The 20,461-nt window shown below is 44.2% G+C and overlaps 2 protein-coding genes across 4 annotated transcripts in view; both read left to right on the top strand.

Annotated features, from left to right (window-relative positions):
* LOC134357631 (transcription factor TFIIIB component B'' homolog) overlaps nt 1-7,832 on the top strand; it is a 133,094-nt gene extending 125,262 nt beyond the window's left edge. For 2 of the 3 annotated variants that reach the window (XM_063069258.1, XM_063069257.1), the window contains exon 31: nt 5,423-7,832. In XM_063069258.1, the coding sequence (XP_062925328.1) occupies nt 5,423-5,578 (156 nt within the window). In that variant the 3' untranslated portion in view covers nt 5,579-7,832. The remainder of the gene's footprint in view (nt 1-5,422) is intronic. The other variant, XR_010020682.1, reaches the window with a different exon arrangement.
* A 2,992-nt stretch (nt 7,833-10,824) lies between these two features.
* mccc2 (methylcrotonyl-CoA carboxylase subunit 2) overlaps nt 10,825-20,461 on the top strand; it is a 122,152-nt gene continuing 112,515 nt past the window's right edge. Inside the window, exon 1 of the mRNA XM_063069259.1 lies at nt 10,825-11,037. Coding sequence (XP_062925329.1) covers nt 10,903-11,037 — 135 coding nt within the window. The 5' untranslated portion in view covers nt 10,825-10,902. The remainder of the gene's footprint in view (nt 11,038-20,461) is intronic.

Genomic DNA, 20,461 nt, shown 5'->3' with positions numbered 1-20,461 from the left:
ATACAATTTTGAATTCATTCTTCCCTCAATGATTGCAAGCTGTCCAAGCCTTGAGGCAGCAAAGCGACCTTAAACACGATGCTCCTTCCACCATGTTTAACAGTTGGGATGAGGTTTTGGTGTTGGTGTGTAATGCTCTTTTTTCTCCAAAATTAGCAGTGTGCATTTCCGGCAAAAAGTTCAACCTCTGTCTTATCTGTCCACAGAACATTGTCCCAGAGGCATTCTGGAATATCCATGTGGTCTTTTGCAAACTTGAGACGTGCAGCAGTGTTTTTTTGGAGACCAGTGGTTTCCTCCCTGGTGTCCTTCTGTGAACACCGTTCATGTTCAGTGCTTTTCTTATAGTGGACACATGAGCAGAGACTTTAACAAGTTCTAGAGATTTCGGCAGGTCTTTTGCTGTAACTCCTTTTTCGCCCCCTTCAATATTGCACATTGTGCTGCTAGTATGATCTTTGCAGGATGCCCACTCCTAGGGAGAGTAGCAACAGTACTGAGTTTCCTCCATTTCTAGACAATTTCTCTGACTGTGGACTGATGAACACTCAGGTCTTTAAAAATGCTTTTGTAGCCTTCTGCAGCTTCATGCATCTCTACAATTCTTCTAAGATCCTCTAAAAGTTGTTCTGATCGAGGCATGGCGCACAAAAACAGATCTTTCTTAAGAAGGGCGGGCTCTGTTACTAATATAACGGTCTTTGCCCCACTGACTCCTGTTGCCTAGGGTGAATAGCCGTCGACCCCGCCAAACAGTCCGTCTAGTATTACTGAGAGCCCTAAACTAACTTGACTTTGTATTGCTTTTTCATAAGGCAGGGCACCTCTACAACCCACACCTCCAATCTCATCTCTTTGATTGGAATGTCTGACTCCAAATGCTTTTGTAGAAGGCATTGCTCCAGAGGTTCACATACTTTTTCCAACAAATACATCTAACAATATTGGATCATTTTTCTCAATAAATAAATGAATAAGTATAATATTTTTGTGTTATTTATTTAATTGAGTACTCTTTACCTGGTTTTAGGACGCATGAAGATCTGATCACATTTTAGGTCATATTTATGCAGAAACAGAGAAAATTCTACAGTGCTCAAAAACATTCCAGCACCATTGTAGATGGTTGCCTCTCTGACTGGAGGTCTGTGACTAGTGGAGTGCCGCAGAGATTGATACTGGGTCCGTTTGTCATCTATCAATGATCTTTATGATAGTGTGGTTAACTAGATCAGTAAATTTGCAGATGACACTAAGATTGGGGGTTTAGTGGCTATCATGGCTTGTAGTGGGATCTGGACCAGCTGGAAAAATGGGCTGAAAAATGGCAGATGAAATTTAATGCAATCAAGTTCGAGGTATTACACTTCAGTAGGACCAACCAGGGAAGGTCTTACACAGTGAATGGTAGGGCACTGAGGAGTGTGGTAGAACAAAGGGATCTGGGAATACCAGTACATAGTTCATTGACAGTAGCATTACAGGTAGATAGATTCATAAAGAAAGCTTTTGGCAGATTGGCCTTTACGAGAATGATTCCAGGAGTGAAAGGGTTACTATATGAGGAACGTCTGGCAACTCTTGGACTGTATTCCGTGGAGTTCAGGAGAATGAGGGGGGATCTCATAGAAACATTCTGACTGTTAAAAGGCCTGAACAGATTAGATGAGGCAAAGTTATTTCCCATGATAGGGGATTCTAGGACAAAACATAGAACATAGAACAGTACAGCCCTTCAGTCCACTATGTTGTGCCGACCCTTAGACCCTTAAAAAGGGCATGACTTCAGGATAGAAGAACGTCCTTTTAGAACTGAGATGTGGAGAAATTATTTTAGTCAGAGGGTGGTAAATCTGTGGAATTTGTTGCCATGAGCGGCTGTGGAGGCCAAGTCATTGGGTGTATTTAAGGCAGAGATCGATTAGCCAGGGCATCAAAGGGTATTGGGAGAAGGCAGGGGAGTGGGGATGACTGGAAGAATTGGATCAGCCCATGATTGAATGGCGGAACAGACTCGATGGGCTGAATGGCTCCTATATCTTATGGTCTTATAAATCAATGTATTGAGTACGGAAGATGGGATGTTATGTTGAAGTTATATAAGACGTTGGTGAGGTCTAATTTTGAATATTGTGTGTAGTTTTGGCCACCTACCTACAGGAAAGATGCAAGTAAGTTTGAAAAAGTACAGAGAAGACTTACAAGGATGTTGCCATGTCTGGAGGACCTGAGGTATACAGAAAGATTGAATAGGTTAGGACTTTATTCCTTAGAATGTAGAAGATAGGAGATTTAATAGAGGTATACAAAATTCTGAGGGATATAGATAGGGTAAGTGCAAGCAGGTTTTTTCCACTGAGGTTGTGTGGTGGTAGAATCAGGAGTCATATGTTGTGAAAGATGAAAAGTGTAAGCAAAAGATGACAGGAAACGTCTTCACTTAGCGAGTCATGAAAGTGTGGAGCAAGCTGCCAGCACAAGTGCTGCATGCAAGTTCGATTTCAACATTTAAGAGAAGTTTGGATAGGTATATGGATGGTAGGGGTATGAAGGGCTTTGTTCCCGATGCAGGTTGATGGGAATAAGCAGTTTAAATGGTTCAGCACAGACTAGATGGGCTGAAGGGCCTGTTTCTATATTGTACTTTTCTATGACTCTATGAGAGCCCAATGATCCAAAATTCTGTAGCCCTCCCTCCTACACCAACTCCTTAACTATATGTTTATCTGTATGTTCTTCCTATTTCTGCCCTCACTAGCACATGCACAGGTAGCAATCCCAAAGGTTCTGTCCGTTAACTTAGCACCTAACCTCCTGAACTCATTTAGCAGGACCTCGTCATCTATTGATACTGACATGGAGCACAGCCTCTGGCTGCTCACTTTCTCAATCTCGCTGTGGATTCAATCTGAGATGTCCCTGATTCTGGCACCCCGGAGGTAATGAACCATCCGGAATCTCATTCTCCTCCACAGAACCTGCTTTCTGTTCACCTAACCAACGAATCCCCTATCACTATAGCTCTCTCCTTTCCCCTTCCATTTTGTGCCACAGAGCCAGGCTCAGTGCCAGAGACCTGATTGCTGTGGCTTTCCTCTGCTAGGTCATTCTCTCCCGACAGTAGCCAAGACATTACAGCTGTTGTTGAGGGGATTGGCCACAGGGGTACTCTGCACTGGCTCCTTAACCCCCTTCCCTCGGCTGATGGTCTCCCAGTTACCTGTGGCCTGCACCTTGTGTGTAACAACCTCCTTGAAAGTCCTGTCTGTCACCCCCTCAGCGTCCCAAATGATCTGGTGTACATCCAGTTTCAGTTCCAGCTCTACCGTCCTTAATGCTGTTAGCTGCAGCTGGATGCACTTCTTGCATGTGTAGTTGTCAGGGACACTAGAGGTCTCCCTGCCGTCTCACATCCTGCAAGAGGAGCATTCGAGTATCTTGTCTGATATCTCAACTGCTCTATATGTGCAATAGGAAAGAAAGAATAAATAACGTCAAAAAAAGTCCTATGGCCTACGTCTCTTCTCACCGAAGCCTCGGTAAGCTCAAACCTTAACTCCCCGCTCCACATAATAGCCACTCTGCTTAAATCTAACTTTTTATTGGACCTTACCAAGTGTCTAATTATGCACAATCCAATGTATTGTCGGGAACGGTGGTGCACAAAATGTGCCAACTGTACTCACTCGCTTCTTTTAAACTGTCTGTCTTCCTCTACACAATAGAGTGTCTCCTCAGGACTGTGGTGAGCATAACATGCCGACTGCGCCTGCATGCCTCTCTCCCCCTGTACAATCTGATGTCTCCTTGGGACATGTTATCCTTGAGCTTTTGTTCTAAATTGTTGAGCAATAGATTCTTGTGCAAAGCCCTTGTTAAGATTTCTACTGCTATGCTATGAGGTGGTTTATATTAGGCAGTGTGCCATGCTGGAAAGTGTTTTGGCTTCGGCTAAAGATAAGGAACCGTGTTGTGTGTCAGCCAGTCAGGACTGTGGAATGTGAGGGAAGATCCCGGAGAGTTGTGGGGAAGATTTCCTGAAGGACAGTAGTCTGGTTTGGGGTCTTTTTTTGGCGGGAGCTGCGGAGTGGGGCACGGGGAAGATGCCACAGAATGCTGTTAGGAGAGTCCCCATTGCAAGAAGTTGTTCGTGCCGATGAATGGCTCCAAGGAGGAAAGGCCAGTACTCCTGAGAAGTAGCCAGTTTGTTTGAGGTGGTCTTTGAGGAGAATTCGAAATGTGGGGGTGTTTTCACACAGGCTGTGGGTCCAACGTGTGACACCCCCCCCCCCCGATACACCCCAACTACTCCAGTGTGAGCAACGTTTTGTACACATTGGACTGTTTTAACTTTAATGAGCCCTTTTATTTTTTTCCTTTTTTCTGTAACTGTTAAAGTTGAAAATTTGGTCAATTTACTTTCTTTATAATTTTATGCTGGTGTATGATCTGTCATTTCTGGGCTACTGATAACTTATACAAATCAAAGTTTCTTTAATCAGAACCATCACATCATTCCTGTTTGGTTGAACCCCAAATCATACCAACCCTAGATGTATATTGTTTATGAAAGGTGGCCTTCTCACTGCTGAGTTGCATGGCTGTTAGCTGAGTTAGCTAATGAGCCAAGTTTGCATACAAGCCCAGTGAGAGTGTTACACTTGCACAGAGTTTTCCATTTTTTAATCCATGCACAGTTGTAAATACAGGACTTGCGAATGCTGATTCAGATGTGGAAGTAGAGAACTGAGTGGGAATCGTTTATTGTATTCTGCTTGTAGTAATGTCTGCAACAGATTTGCAGCAGTCTCACTGGCTCTCCGCTGTATGCTTTAGAGCATCTAGACAACTGCAAGACATGTCAGGCTGCTGTCTATTGATTACAGCTCGCTGTTCAACACCATCATTCCCCTAATATTGATAACGAAGCTTGAATAACCCTGACCTTTGCAGCTGGATCCTTCATTTCCTTATTTGGATACCACAGTCAGTGCAGATTAGAATTGGTTTATTATTGTCACGTGTACAGTCAAGAAGTCGTCTTTGCTTACTGTTCATACAGATCAGATCATTACACAGTGCATTTAGATAAAATAATAAAATGTAGATTAAAGTGTAACAGCTATAGAGAAAGTGCAGGCAGACAATAAACAATATGCAAGGTCATAATGAGGTAGATTGTGAGGTGGAGTCAATCCTATCGTACAAGAGGTCCATTCACGAATCTGATAACAGTGGGATAGAAGCTCGTGTCCTTGAGCCTGGTGGTATTTGCTTTCAAGCTTTTGTATCTTCTGTCCGATGGGAGGGGCTTTTTATTTAATTTAGTAATTTATATATTTTTAAGACTTTGCATTGTACTGCTGCCACAAAACAAGTTTTCAAGTGCCACGCATTCTTACTTGTGTCCACGTCTTTCCAGGTGGTGTGTAACTCCTCACTGCAGAGTTGGCAGTCAGAGTCGTACGCAGAGGAGGCCTGCTGTACCGTGGAACAGGACACAGAGCAGGTGCCGCCAACAAGTGTGGCAGAATATTTCTTCAGTGACATCTTCACGGAAGTGGATGAACAGGAATGAATGTGGGGCGTGTGTAAAGCTGCTGAGTTATTTGGTACGGGTACATCACAAAATAATGTGATTATGTTCTTGTCTTAATCACAACATTGGTGTAAAGCAATGTATGAGCCTGCACAGGCCTGGTTGCAGAACAGAATACTGCTGCCAATGTAGGTACAAACTGTTGGGCAACCACTTTACAAAACTCAGAAAATTAGCTTTTCTTGAAAAGATATATCAAAGTTTTAGATGGTAATTTATTGTAACCATGTTTTTATTCATGGAAGTTAACTATTTCTTTAAATATATTGTAAATTCATTCTGCAACTAAGCAATTGTGTACAATACTGAAGAAGCTTTCATTCACTGAATGTAATGAACTCTTGTTGTAATAGATAATGTACACTGAACATTGGCAACTTGATTGACCTTTACCTTAATGTAAATTCTATTAGAAAGGGCATACAAGATGTGTGCTTACTCATTTCTGTGTATTGTATGAACTTCCAATCAACAGAAGGTGTATGGTATCAGATTATTGCTTTTAAACAGGGGAACCAGAATCTAGTCATTCAGCTTCTCATATATTTTGCCAATGTATTTACTGCCTGAAGAAGAGTGGATTGAATGGAATATTTTGTAGATTTTGGTGAGTTGAAAGTGATCATAGTGAAGCATAAATAGTGGAAACCAAACCAAAATTCTTGATACGAAGAAAAGCAATGACTGTAGATAATGTAATTCAAAAGGAAAAATTGTATTACTGAATTAGTTCATTTACATTTAGGCTGTAAGATAAAAGTGTTTAATGAGTTTTCAGATTCTTGAGTGCAGGGAAATGAGGTAGAGAGCAGGTACATTTGTGAAAAAAAAAATTATTACAAATGTACCTGATTATTACGTCTGATTCTAAAGGTTTGTTAAACAATTTGGGACGCAAGTCAGAAATTTACCCTATGATAACTTTGAAAAGTCTTTCCTCATTTCCAACATTGTTGTAATAATGAGGATTGTACAAATTTGATGAATATCTGATGATGTTTGATTGTTTTCATCACCCTTTGAAGAATGTGCCTTGTACAGCTCCCACATTCATGCTATCTGATGACACACCTTTGAAACAACTTATCAAAATGAACAATTGCAAGTGCAAATGTGAATGAACATCTTCATCGTCAGGCTAATCTGAAGATTTACTGTGACTGAGTGAAGTTTCAAGTTGCGGTGGACAGATTTGTTTGCATGTCATACATGTCAATAGTGAAAGACAAGGTTTCTTTTTGTGAAATTACCTGCATTGTGTTTTCGTCATTTGAAAGAATTTGCACATTTAGGCTAGGTTTTAGTTTTGGGTGAATTGACTTTTAAAAAAATTCCTTCCTGAGATGCATTTCTATTAAATTGTATTAAATATTCTCTTTTAAGTACCATCATAAAACTGTGCTGTTAATGATATCATCTTTTAATATGGGACATAATCACACTTGGAGATAATTTACTTCTTTTTTTGTATTTGAATTATTATTTAATATTATCATGCTCAGGTGGCTTTGATGTTTTTTGATGACTTAAATATTGGAGAAAATCAGATAAAGAGGTCTTATGAATGAATGAAAGGTGAACTTGTTAGCTGGCCCAGCTGTGCTCCAGGTTGCAATGTGTAAACATTTGAAAGAGACTGTCAGAAGTTCAGAGGTTAGGAAGAAACGTATTATCCAACAATGTGTGCCATAGTTCAATCTCCAGTTCTGGTTATAAGTAAAGTACATTGAGAGATAGTAACTGGTGGACTTCATCCAATTACAGTGAGACAAATGATTCCTGAACCTTGACCACTTTGTCTTCAACTTCTGACAACAGTTTCTGGACAAAGTGATTTTGTGGACCACAGGAAATCTCTGGTGAATGAAGATTGTTAATTGGGCACAGTGTTGAATAGCAGCGACAAGGCACCAGGTTGAAACTTCAAAAGCAGAAAATAAACCTAATTATGCAAATCGTATTGTTATGCCCTTATGCCGAACTGGACTTTTACATTTACCTTGCCCTTGGTTAAACAGTTGGGTCAGGTCAGTGACACAGCCTAATGATCCACATCTGTAACTTACTGCTCTGCTCTCTGCTTGCTCTTCACTGGGTTGCAAATAGGTACGTGATCACTTAGTGGATGACCAACTCATGTCATTTCAGCATCTTCCTTGTTTGGAAGGAGTGTTACAGTACTATTGTACAGACAGATCTATCTGTGGTCTGCTTGTAAATTCTGTAAATAAAAATCATCTATAATTTCTGTTTACAATAGTGTAATATTATTGAGACTTTTAATCATTCCAGCATCTGCTATTTTGTGTTCCAAACTGTTGCAGACAGTGAATATAAGATACAAATTAGCGTTTTTTTTTTCATGTGCATCGAAACATTCAGTGAAATGCATCAATGATCAACATAGTCCAAGGGTGTGCTGGGGGCAGCTTGCAAATATCCCCGTGCTTCCTGTGCCAACAGAGCATACCCACAATAGCCCGTACATCTTTGGAATGTGGGAGGAAACCGGTGCAGCCTGGGAAACCTGCAAGGTCACAAGGAGAGCATACAAACTCCTTACAGCAGCAGCAGGAACTGAATCCTACTACAAAATTCAAAGTAAATTTAGTATCAAAGTGCATGTATGTATACAACCCTGAGATTCATTTTCTTGCAGTCATTCATAGTGAATACACAGAAACACAATAGAATAAATGAAAAACTGCACATAAACAAAGATGGTATGGGACTTAAGGCTCCTGTACCTCCTTCCTTATGGCAGCAGTGAGAAGAGAGCATGGCCTTCGTGGTGGGTATCCTTGATGGATGCTGCTCTTCTGGGAAAGCACACCATATAGTTGTGCTCAATGGTGGGGAGGGCTATACCTGTGTTGGATTTTTTTGTAGGCTTTTCTGTAGTGTTTTCATACCAGGCTATGGTGCAACCAGTCAATGAACTCTCTACAGCACATCTATAGAAGTTTATCAAACTTTTTCATGTTATGCTGAATCTTTGCAAACTTCTAAGAAAGTAGAGATGCTGATTGGCTTTCATCGTAATGTTAATCACGTGCAGGGCCCAGGACAGATTCTTTGAAATGAAAACACTGAGGAATTTAAAGTTGCTGACTCTCTCCACCTCTGATCCCCTGGTGAGGGCTGGCTCATAGGCATTTCCTGTAGTCAATAATCAGCTATAAGTAGTTTTGTCAGTGTACTTCACTGATTTCAAGTTACCTTAGTTTTGCCATTAGCATTATTTTAATGTTTACTTCAACATATCACCTTCACACTGGCAGGATAGTAATATCCATTGCTGTTTATTCTTATTTCCTTTATGGTTGAGGACATCCCACCAGTATGTATTGTATTCCATTGCATTTTTATCTTGTCTAAAGAGACAGCCATGATTCTTTAATCTATTTCGCTTATAAAAATATGTATTAATACATTCTTTGAAACGTAGGAAAACTATTTATTGCTCATCACTATTTCCTCTTATAAAACCACTTGAAGGGCCCAAAACTCTTCGCAATACTCAAGGTGAGGGCCTCATAAAGCCTCAGCATCACGCCCTTGCTCTAGACCTCTTGAAATGAATGCTATCATGGCATTTGCCTTCCTCACTACTGACTTGACCTGCAAGTTAACCTTCAGGGTATTCTGCACAAGGACTCCTAAGTCCCTCTGCATCTCAGATTCCTGTATTTTCTCCCTGTTTAGAAAGTAGTCTGCACATTTATTTCTACTACCAAAGTGCATGACCGTGAATATTCCAACATTGTCTTTCATTTGCCACTTACTGGCCCACTTTAAGTCCTTCTACATCCTACCTATTTCCTCAACAGTACCTGCCCCTCCACCAATCTTCATACCATCTGCAAACTTGATGGTAACAAAGCCATTATTCCATCCTCTAAATCATTTATATACAGCACAAACAGAAGTGGCCCCAACGCTAACCCCTGCGGAACACTATTAGTCACTGGCAGCCAACCAGAAAAGGATCGCTGCCTCCTACCAATCAGCCAATGTTCTAACCATTACCAATAATTTTCCTGTGATACCACGGGCTCTTAACTTGGTAAGCAGCCTCATGTGTGGCACCTTGTCAAAGGCCTTCTGAAAGTTCGAATATACAACATCCACTGCATCCCTTTATCTATCCTTGTAATATTCTCAAAGGATTCTAACAGGTCTGTCAGGCAGGATTTTCCATGAAGGAAACCATGCTGACTTAGTACTATCTTATCCTGTGTCACCAAATACTCCACAACTTCATCCTTAACAATTGACTCTAACATCTTCCTGACCACTGAGGTCAGGCTAACTAGTCTATAATTTCCTTTCTGCTGCCTTCCTCCTTTCTTTAAGAGTGGTGTAACACTTGCAATTTTCCAGTCCTCTGGCACCATGCCAGAGTCCAATGATTTTTGAAAGACCATTTTTCATGCTACCACAATCTCTAACGCTACCTCTTTCAGAACCCTAGGGTGCAGTTCCTCTGGTCCGGGTGACTTATGTAGCTATCTTATTGAGCACCCTGTCTCTTTTAACAGTAACTGCACCCACTTCTCTTCGTTCACACACTACAACATCAGGCATACTGCTAGTGTCTTCCACAGCAGTTTGTTCAGCACCGAGACAGGAAGATCCCTTTAGAGGGAGAAATATGGGTGGGAGGGGTTTGAAGAAGTTAGGGATCTTGTTGGTGTGTTCCTCAATGGGAAGGGTATCTGCAAAGCACAGGATGGGTGGGTCCCTGCAGAGGGGGGAACGGGAGAGGGGTAGGAAGGACATGTAGGAGTGACCCTCATTGGGAAGGGGATCTGCTTGGCACTGGACGGGTGGGTCCCTGCAGAGGGGAGAACGGGAGAGGGGTAGGAAGGACATGTAGGAGTGACCCTCGTTAGGAAGGGGATCTGCAAAGCCTGGACGGGTGCAGAGGGGGGAACGGGAGAGGGGTAGAAAGGACATGTAGGAGTGACCCTCATTGGGAAGGGGATCTGCTTGGCACTGGACGGGTGGGTCCCTGCAGAGGGGTAGGAAGGACATGAGACATTAAGGACATACAGGGGTGACTGATCCTCATTGGGAAGGGGATCTGCTTGGCACCAGACAGCAGAATCTCTGCTAAGGGTGAGGGAGGGGTATTAAGGACACGAGGAGTCTGTGACATTGTCGATGGGCAGGGGATCTGCTCAGCACCGGGGCGGGAGCTTTGTCTTTAGGGGACGGGCCTACGCCGGATCCACCAGTGAAGCAGAGCGGGAGGAGCCCGGTTGTTTGCAGAGCCGGCGGCTGGGAAGGAGCGGGTCGGAATGCAGCGGGTGGCCAGGCTGCGGCCCTGGATGGGCAGAGCGCGGGCCTGGGGGAAGCACGGGCTCCGCGGTTTCCACGACGACAAGGCGGTGACAGTGGGCACCGAGGCTGAGGCCGGTTCCGCTCTCTTCAAGGTAGGCCGCACCCGATCCCCGGACTTGCCCGCATCCGAGTCCCGTGCGATGCGACGCCTGATGGGACGGAAAAGGGAACGGACGGGTGTAGCTGCCGAGGTCAGGGTGAAACAGCCTGGAATCTCTACTACAGCGGGGCTTTACAGAAACAGACTGTTCGCCCGACCTTGGATGTTATTGCAAAATGTGAAATTGGCAGACATCCCACTCATTTCAGGGAGGTGGCACCCCCGCCCCCCGGTCGACCTCCACGGGTGTATGTAATACTTTGTTTAGTGATTATGTCTATTCTGTAAACCGAGTTGGGTATATGCAGAATATGTGACATTAAAATATGTACTTATATTATCATGTTTATTCCATTACAACTTTAAGCAAGTCTACAGAGAGTTTGGCCTCATCACGTAGCTAGCTAGTTTAAATAACGTTAGCTATGCTGTAACGACACCTGTTAAACTCACCTCAAAGTCTTAACCCACCATGGGCAATAGAAAAGTCACTGTTGCAAACAGTGCAGCGAGCAACACTGTCATTATTTTTGAGGTCGACTGTAACGCCCACCTACAGAGAAAACTGATAGGTCTACTTAGCAGTGGTCCCCAACCTTTTTTGCACCGCAGAAATTGCGTTTAATATTGACAATATTCTTGCGGACCGGCTGACCGGGGGCGGGTTAATCACGACCGGAATATACGTGATAAGTCAACCTATAAGTCACTTATAAGTGGCTAATACACTCAATTTTGTTTCTAAAAGGGTTTATCTTATGAATTTAATATTAAACACACAGCGCATATCTTCCTCGCATGAATATAGTAATAAGTCAGTTATAAGTCAATAGCATCATAACATTTTAAGTAACGTTTGGATATTAAACACATGGCACATATTTTCCCCGTATGAACATACAAAATCATTGCAACACACCAATATCGCTGAATCAGTGCGAGCCCTGGGCTTGTTTTCCTGCAACAAGACGGTCCTATCGAGGGGTGATGGGAGACAGCGATACTCGAAGGGGGCTCCTTATGTCCAGTCTATTCCGCAATTTAGTTTTCGTTGCATTCATTGCAGAAAAGCCTGCTTCACAGAAAAATGTTGGAAATGGAAGCACGTCTTCAGTGCTTTCGTGGCTATCTCAGGATATTCAGCCTTGAGTTTGATTCAGAATGCCAGCAGAGGTGTTATGTCAAACATATTTTTCAGCCCACCGTCATTTGCAAGCTCAACAGTGCGTGACAGGGAATGAGGAAAGGTGCAGCTGACTCATATCGTTTCATATCGCCAAATCATATCGTTTCCTCGTGGCCCGGTGGTTGGAGACCACTCTTAGCACAAAGAGAAACCAATCAGGATGCTCGCTCTCCCTCTCCCTCTCCCTCTCGTTCTCAAAAATCGATTTCCGTACACAGTACACAGTAAAAACAAAACAATGTTCCTCCAGGACCATGGTGCTACATGAAACAACAGAAATACACTAGACTGTGTGAGACAACTCAAGGCTACACTAGACTATGTAAAACAACACAAAAACTACACTAGACTACAGACCTACACAGGACTACATAAAGTGCACAAAACAGTGCAGGGCAGTGCAATAATTAATTAATTAATAGAAAACAAGATAATAGGCACAGTAGAGGACAATTTCATCATGTAGATGAACAACGCAGACTACCACAGTCAACATCCCCTCCTTGCCCTGCACCTACCATCTACACCTCCACATTTCGCCCCGATCTTCACCTTCACCTTCCCCAGCCCCCACTTTCCACCAACTCCCCGGTCATCATGGACTCATCTTCACTACTGAGCAGGTGAGAGGACTCTGGGGAAATTCAGACACGGCAAAGCATAGGGACTGGATGGTGTGAGCCTCAAGGTCCTGAAGGAGTGTGCTGAGCAGCTGGATGGAGCTTTCCAAGGCATTTTCAATCTGAGTCTCAGCCTGGAAAGGATGGAAAGCATCATGTGTGGTGCCGGTGCCGAGAAGATCCATTCGAAAGTCTTGAATGACTACCATCCAGTGGCCGTGACCACATACATCATGTAGACAGGCTGGTCCTGGCTCAGCTCAGACCCCTGGTCAGATCAGCCCTCGATCCCCTGCGTTTGCCTATCAGGTGCTCACTGGAGTTGATGATGTTGTCATCTACCTGCTGAACAGAGCCTACTCCCATTTGGATAAGCAGGACAACACTGTGAAGATCATGTTTTTTTGATTTCTCAAGTGCCACCAATACCATATACAGGTTTCCCCCGCCATCCGAAGGTAGAGCGTTCCTATGAAACGGTTCGTAAGCGGAAATGTCGTAAAGCGAAGAAGCAATTACCATTTATTTATATGGGAAAATTTTTTCAGTGTTCGCAGACCCAAAAATAACCTACCAAATCATGCCAAATAACACATAAAACCTAAAATAACGGTAACACATAGTAAAAGCAGGAATGATATGATAAATACACAGCCTATATAAAGTAGAAATACTTCTCTACAACGATTGCCTGCATAGATCTCCGTAGTGAAAACGCTCTCGGCAGAAAATCTCACGCAAGCGCTGTTGGCATAAGCGCGCTCCCCAGTAACCTTTAAACTATGAAGCTGCCAAATCTACCAAATAACATGTAAAAATACACAGCCTATATAAAGTAGAAATAATGTATGTACAGTGTAGTATCACTTACCGCAATTGGGAAGACATCGAGCACACTGATATTGGTGTGTTAGACTGAGTCGTCGCAGGTTGGGGTGGTGCAGTGGCCCCCACCCTCCAGGCTGCCAACTGATACATTGCTGCGAAACACACAGGGGTAGCCGGGAGGCACACAGCACATCTTTAAGAAAAAAGCCGAAATAAACATGCTAATTAATTAGGTGCTGCCCGGCACGTAAATGTCGGTGCTGATCAGAGGCGATTGCCGATTGCATCGGCACTGATCTGGGCCGACAATTATGTGCTAGGCGGCACCTAATTAATTAGCATGTTTATTTCAGCTTTTTTCTTAAAGATGTGCTGTGTGCATCCTGGCTACCCCTGCATTCTCTGCGAATTGGTATAGTATCTGTCTGGGGCCCGAGGTTTGGGATGGTGGGACGCGGGGGTGTCATCTCATCGTCGATCAGGGCAGGCAGCTCATCTTCTCCTATGACTGCCTGCCTCGATGTCGAAGGTCGAGGTTCATCGTCTGCTGTGGCTGATGTGGAAGGCTTGCTCGACTGCTGAGCCTCAAGTATTTTTCTATCACACAGTTCTTTGTAAGGACTCAAAACATCCTGGAAATATCCCCTAAACCTACATACCCTTTCAAAATTAAAGTTGTACTTTATCATTGCAGCAAAAATCTCACACAGTTGCTTCACGTTCAGTTCCTGGGCGACTTCACTTTCGGTCCGTTAGCTACTGCATTCGGTTTCGATTGTTATTCTTTCCTCTTCCAATTGCATCAGCTCTTCATCTATCAGTTCTTGGTCATGGGATGCCAAAACCTCTTCAACATCATGTTCGTCAGCGTCCACAAGCCAAACTCACTTTGTCCTTACTTTGTTCACCACGACCGAAACACTTAATTATGTCTAGTTTTACGCTAAGCGTAACACCCTTAAGAGCTCTTTCAGGCTTTTCCGACACCTTAGAACTCATCTTGCAAACAGCTGCTCACAGGCTCGTGTTTAAGCAATGCCGTTCCGAATCTGGGGGAGAGTGGCTGCTCAGGGTGCGCGCTGCCTTTTATCGCGCACTGATTTTTTATCGCGCGTTGATTTTCTTTGTAACAGTGAAAACACCTTCTGAAAGCGAAAACAGGGTACTAATGTAGGTCTTTCGTAACAGTGAGGTTTCGTAAAACGAACGTTCGAAAAGCGGGGCACACCTGTAACACATAAAAATACACAGCCAATATAAAGTAGAAATAATGTATGTACAGTGTAGTATCACGAGAATCGGGAAGATAGCTTGCCGAGCACACTGATGAAGGTGTGTTAGACTGAGTCGTCGCAGGTTGGGTGGTGCAGTGGCCCCCACCCTCCAGGCCACCGAGCGATACATTGCCACGAAGCATGCAGGAATGCAGCAGTAGCCGAGAGGCACACAGCATATCTTTAAGAAAAAAGCCGAAATAAACAAGCTAATTAATTAGGTGCCGCCTGACATGTAATTGTCAGCCCAGATCAGTGCCGATTTCCAATTGTGTCGTCTCTGATCTGGGCCGACAATTACGTGTCGGCGGCACCTAATTAATTAGCATGTTTATTTCGGCTTTTTTCTTAAAGATGTGCTGCGTGCCTCCTGGCTACCATTGCATTCTCCGCGAATCGGTATCTGTTTGTGGCCTAGGGGTTGGGGTGGTGGGACACAGTGGTGTCATCTCGTCATCTTCTGTTTCCATTAGAACAGGCAGCTCACCTTCTTCTATCTCTGCCCGCCTCGATGTCGAAGTTCGAGGTTCGTCGTCTGCTGTGGCTGATGTGGAAGGCTTGCTTGACTGCTGAGCCTCGCGCATTTTTCTATCACACAGTTCTTTGTAAGGACTCAAACCATCCTGCAAATATCTCCTAAACCTACGTACCCTTTCAAAATTAAAGTCGTGCTTTATCATTACTCATTCGGTTTCGATTGTTATCCTTTTTTGTTCCAATTGCATCGGCTCTTCATCTGTCAGTTCTTGGTCATGGGATGCCAAAACCTCTTCAACATCATCTTCGTCAGCTTCCACAAGCCAAACTCACTTTGTCCTTACTTCGTTCACCACAATCAAAATGCTTAGTTATGTCTAGTTTTACGCTAAGTGTAACACCCTTACGAGCTCTTTCAGGCTTTTCCGATACCTTAGGACTCATCTTGCAAACGGCTGCTCACAGGCTCGTGATTAAGCAATGCTGGCGAGAATCTGGGGGAGAGTGGCTGCTCGGGGCGCGCGCTGCCTTTTATCGGGCGCTGATTTTTTCACGTGCTGATTTTTTATCGCGCGCTGCTTTTTTTTTCATAACAGTGAAAACACCTTCTGAAAGCGAAAACAGGGTATTAATGTAGGTCTTTCATAACAGTGAGGTTTCGTAAAGCGAACGTTCGAAAAGCGGGGGACACCTGTAGCTGCAACATTACCTCTCGGCTCCTAAATTCAATTCCACAATGAATGAAGGCCAATGCACCGTATGCTTTCTTAATTACAGAGTCAACCTGCGCAACTGCTGTGAGCGTCCTATGGACTCGGACCCCAAGATCCCTCTGATCCTCCACACTGCCAAGAGTCTTACCATTATTACAATATTCTGCCATCATATTTGACCTATCGAAATGAACCACCTCACACTTATCTGAGTTGAACTCCATCTGCCACTTCTCAACCCAGTTTTGCATCCTATCAATGTCCCGCTGTAACCTCCGACAGCCCTCCACACTATCCACAACACCTCCAACCTTTGTGTCATCAGCAAACTTACTAACCCATCCCTCCACTTCCTCATCCAGGTCATTTATAAAAATCACGAAGAGTGAGGGTCCCAGAACAGATCCCTGAGGCACACCACTGGTCATCGACCTCCATGCAGAATATGACCCGTCTACAACCACCCTTTTTGCCTTCTGTGGACGAACCAGTTCTGGATCCACAAAGCAATATCCCCTTGGATCCCATGCCTCCTTACTTTCTCAATAAGCCTTGCATGGGGTACCTTATCAAATGCCTTGCCGAAATCCATATACACTACATCTACTGCTCTTCCTTCATCAATGTGTTTAGTCACATCCTCAAAAAATTCAATCAGGCTCGTAAGGCACAACCTGCCCTTGACAAAGTCATGCTGACTATTCCTAATCATATTATACCTCTCCAAATGTTCATAAATCCTGCCTCTCAGGATCTTCTCCATCAACTTACCAACCACTGAAGTAAGACTCACTAGTCTAGAATTTCCTAGGTTAGGCTATCTCTACTCCCTTTCTTGAATAAAGGAACAACATCCGCAACCCTCCAATCCTCCGGAACCTCTCCCGTCCCCATTGATGATTCAAAGATCATCGCCAGAGGCTCAGCAATCTCCTTCCTCACCTTCCACAGCAGCCTGGGGTACATCTCATCCGGTCCCGGCGACTTATCCAACTTGATGCTTTCCAAAAGCTCCAGCACATCCTCTTTCTTAATATCTACATGCTCAAGCTTTTCAGTCCACTGCAAGTCATCACTACAATCACCAAGATCATCTTCCATAGTGAATACTAAAATGAAGTATTCTTTAAGTACCTCTGCTATTTCCTCCGGTTCCATGAACACTTTCCCACTGTCACACTTCATAGGTCCTGTTCTTTCATGTCTTATCCTCTTGCTCTTCACATACTTGTGGAATGCCTTGGGTTTTTCCTTAATCCTGCTCGCCAAGGCCTTCTCATGGCCCCTTCTGGCTCTCCTAATTTCCTTTTTAAGCTCCTTCCTGTTAGCCTTATAATCTTCTAGATATCTTAACAATACCTAGCTCTCTGAACCTTTTGTAAGCTTTTCTTTTCTTCTTGACTACACCACAGTTCCTGTACCCTACCATAACTTCCCTGTCTCATTGGAACGTACCTATGCAGAACTCCACACAAATATCCCCTGAACATTTGCCACATTGCTTCCGTACTTTTCCCTGAGAACATCTGTTCCCAATTTAAGCTTCCAATTTCCTGCCTGATAGCCTCATAATTCTCCTTACTCCAATTAAATGCTTTTCTAACTTGTCTGTTCCTATCTCTCTCCAATGCTATTATAAAGGAGATAGAATTGTGATCACTGTCTCTAAAATGCTCTCCCACTGAGAGATCTGACACCTGACCAGGTTCATTTCCCAATACCAAATCAAGTACAGTCTCTCCTCTTGTAGGCTTATCTACATATTGTGTCAAGAAACCTTCCTGAACGCCCCTAACAAACTCCACCCCATCTAAACCACGTGCTCTAGGAGATGCCAGTCGATATTTGGGAAATTACAATCTCTCATCACAACAACTCTGTTATTATTACACCTTTCCAGGATCCTTTTCCCTATCTGCTCCTCAATATCCCTGTCACTATTGGGAGGCCTATAAAAAAACACCCAGTGAAGGTATTGACCCCTTCTTGTTCCTAACCTCCACCCACAGAGACTCCGTAGACAATCCCTCCATGACTTCCACCTTTTCTGCAGCCATGACACTATCTCTGATCAACAGTACCACGCCCCCACCTCTTTTGCCTCCCTCCCTGTCCTTTCTGAAACATCTAAAACCCGGCACTTGAAGTAAGCATTGCTGTCCCTGAACCATCCAAGTCTCTGTAATGGCTGCCATGTCAGTTCCAAGTACTGATCCACGCTCTAAGCTCATCCGCTTTGTTCACAATACTTGCGCTAAAGTATACACATCTCAAACCGTCTGTCTGAGCGCGTCCCTTCTCTATCACTTGCCTATCCTCCCTCTCACAGAGTCTCCAAGCTTTCTCTATTTGTGAGCCAACCGCCTCTTCCCCAGCCTCTGCAGTTCAGTTCCCACCCCCCAACAATTCTCTTTTAAACTCTCCCCAGTAGCCTTAGCAAACCTCCCTACCAGGATATTGGTCCCCCTGGGATTCAAGTGCAACCCGTCCTTTTTGTACAGGTCACACCTGCCCCAAAGGAGGTCCCAATGATCCAGAAGTCTGAATCCCTGCCCCCTGCTCCAATCCCTCAGCCACGCATTTATCCTCCACCTCATTCTATTCCGAGACTCACTGTCACGTGGCACAGGCAGTAATCCCGAGATTACTACCTTTGCGGTCCTGCTTCTCAACTTCCTTCTTAACTCCCTGTAGTCTCTTTCCAGGACCTCTTCCCTTTTCCTACCTATGTCATTGGTACCAATATGTACCATGACCTCTGGCTGTTCTCCTTCCCACTGCAGGATATCTTGGACGCGATCTGAAACATCCCAGACCCTGACACCTGGGAGGCAAACTACCATCCGTGTTTCTTTCCTGCGTCCACAGAATCGGCTGTCTGACCCCTAACTATAGAGTCCCCTATCACTACTGCCTTCCTCTTCCTTTCCCTACCCTTCTGAGCCACAGGGCCAGACTCTGTGCCAGAGGCACGGCCACTGTTGCTTCCCCCAGGAAGGCTGTCCCCCCCAACAGTACTCAAACAGGAGTACTTATTGTCAAGGGGGACAGCCACAGGGGTACTCTCTGGTACCTGACTCTTCCCCTTCCCTCTCCTGACTGTGACCCACTTGTCTGTCTCCCGTGGCCCCGGTTGTGGCGTGAATGAGATCATCGAAGAGCTAATGGTAGATACAAAGCAGCTTCTTTATTTGACGAAACAAGGTTCAGCAGGCATCATACAGACGGAGACGCTTTCAGTGGAAAGGTCTGCTAGCCCAATGTGGGCTCGATATTTACTTGCTAAACACAAAGTGCAATCCCTATTTACAAAGTATAAACAATGCATAAACAATGCTTTCTTTTGAAGCTACATACAAAACATCACACCTTCTGACTTCATCCTTTCCTCCTGACGCCTGCATATCTGGGTTGGTACTCACAGCCTCTAGGAATGCAAGTTAAATCCACAATACATTTATTTGGTGTTTTACATGCTAACATACAGGACAATTTATATTTATAAAGTATAGATAATACTATCTTCGAATCTATAGCATCTGGTGAAACTACGGCATCAGCAGCGTCTGGTATTCACAGCTTTTAGGAAATGCATTGTTATGAACTCAATCCACAGTACTTTGTCAAACAGAAGACTGGTGGCCAAGCCATTTAAGTGTAAATGAATCATCTACCCAAAATCACTCTAACACCCTGGTGTGACCACCTGCCTATAACTCCTCTCTATCACCTCCTGGCTCTCCCTGACCAGACGAAGGTCATGGAGCTGTATCTCCAGTTCCCTAACACAGTCCCTTAGGAGCTGCAGCTCGACACACGGGGTGCAGATAGGGCCGTCCGGGAGGCTGGGAGACTCCAGGGCCTCCCACATCCGACACCGAGCACAGAACACCAGCCTCACACACATACTAGCAACACACATCAAAGTTGCTGGTGAATGCAGCAGGCCAGGCAGCATCTCTAGGAAGAGGTACAGTCGACATTTCAGGCTGAGACCCTTCATCAGGACCCTTCGTCCTAGAGATGCTGCCTGGCCTGCTGTGTTCACCAGCAACTTTGATGTGTGTTGCTCTAATTTCCAGCATCTGCAGAATTCCTGTTGTTGCTCACACACATACTGCCTCTTTTCCACAATTAACACAGGTAGACCTACCTCGCCTCATTCCCACCTAAGCCCGTTGAGCCAAAGCCCTATCACTCTGCTACCTCTCACTTGGCTGCCCACTGGATATGGCGGTCTTCTTTTTAAACTTTTCCCTCTCTACTGCTGACGTCACGCGCATCTGCAGTCTTGCCTCTCTTTTACCCTGAGTAGTAA

This window comes from Mobula hypostoma, chromosome 16 (assembly GCF_963921235.1).
Source record: "Mobula hypostoma chromosome 16, sMobHyp1.1, whole genome shotgun sequence".
Classification (NCBI taxonomy): domain Eukaryota; kingdom Metazoa; phylum Chordata; class Chondrichthyes; order Myliobatiformes; family Myliobatidae; genus Mobula; species Mobula hypostoma.
This window is presented reverse-complemented; position numbering and strand designations above follow the sequence as displayed.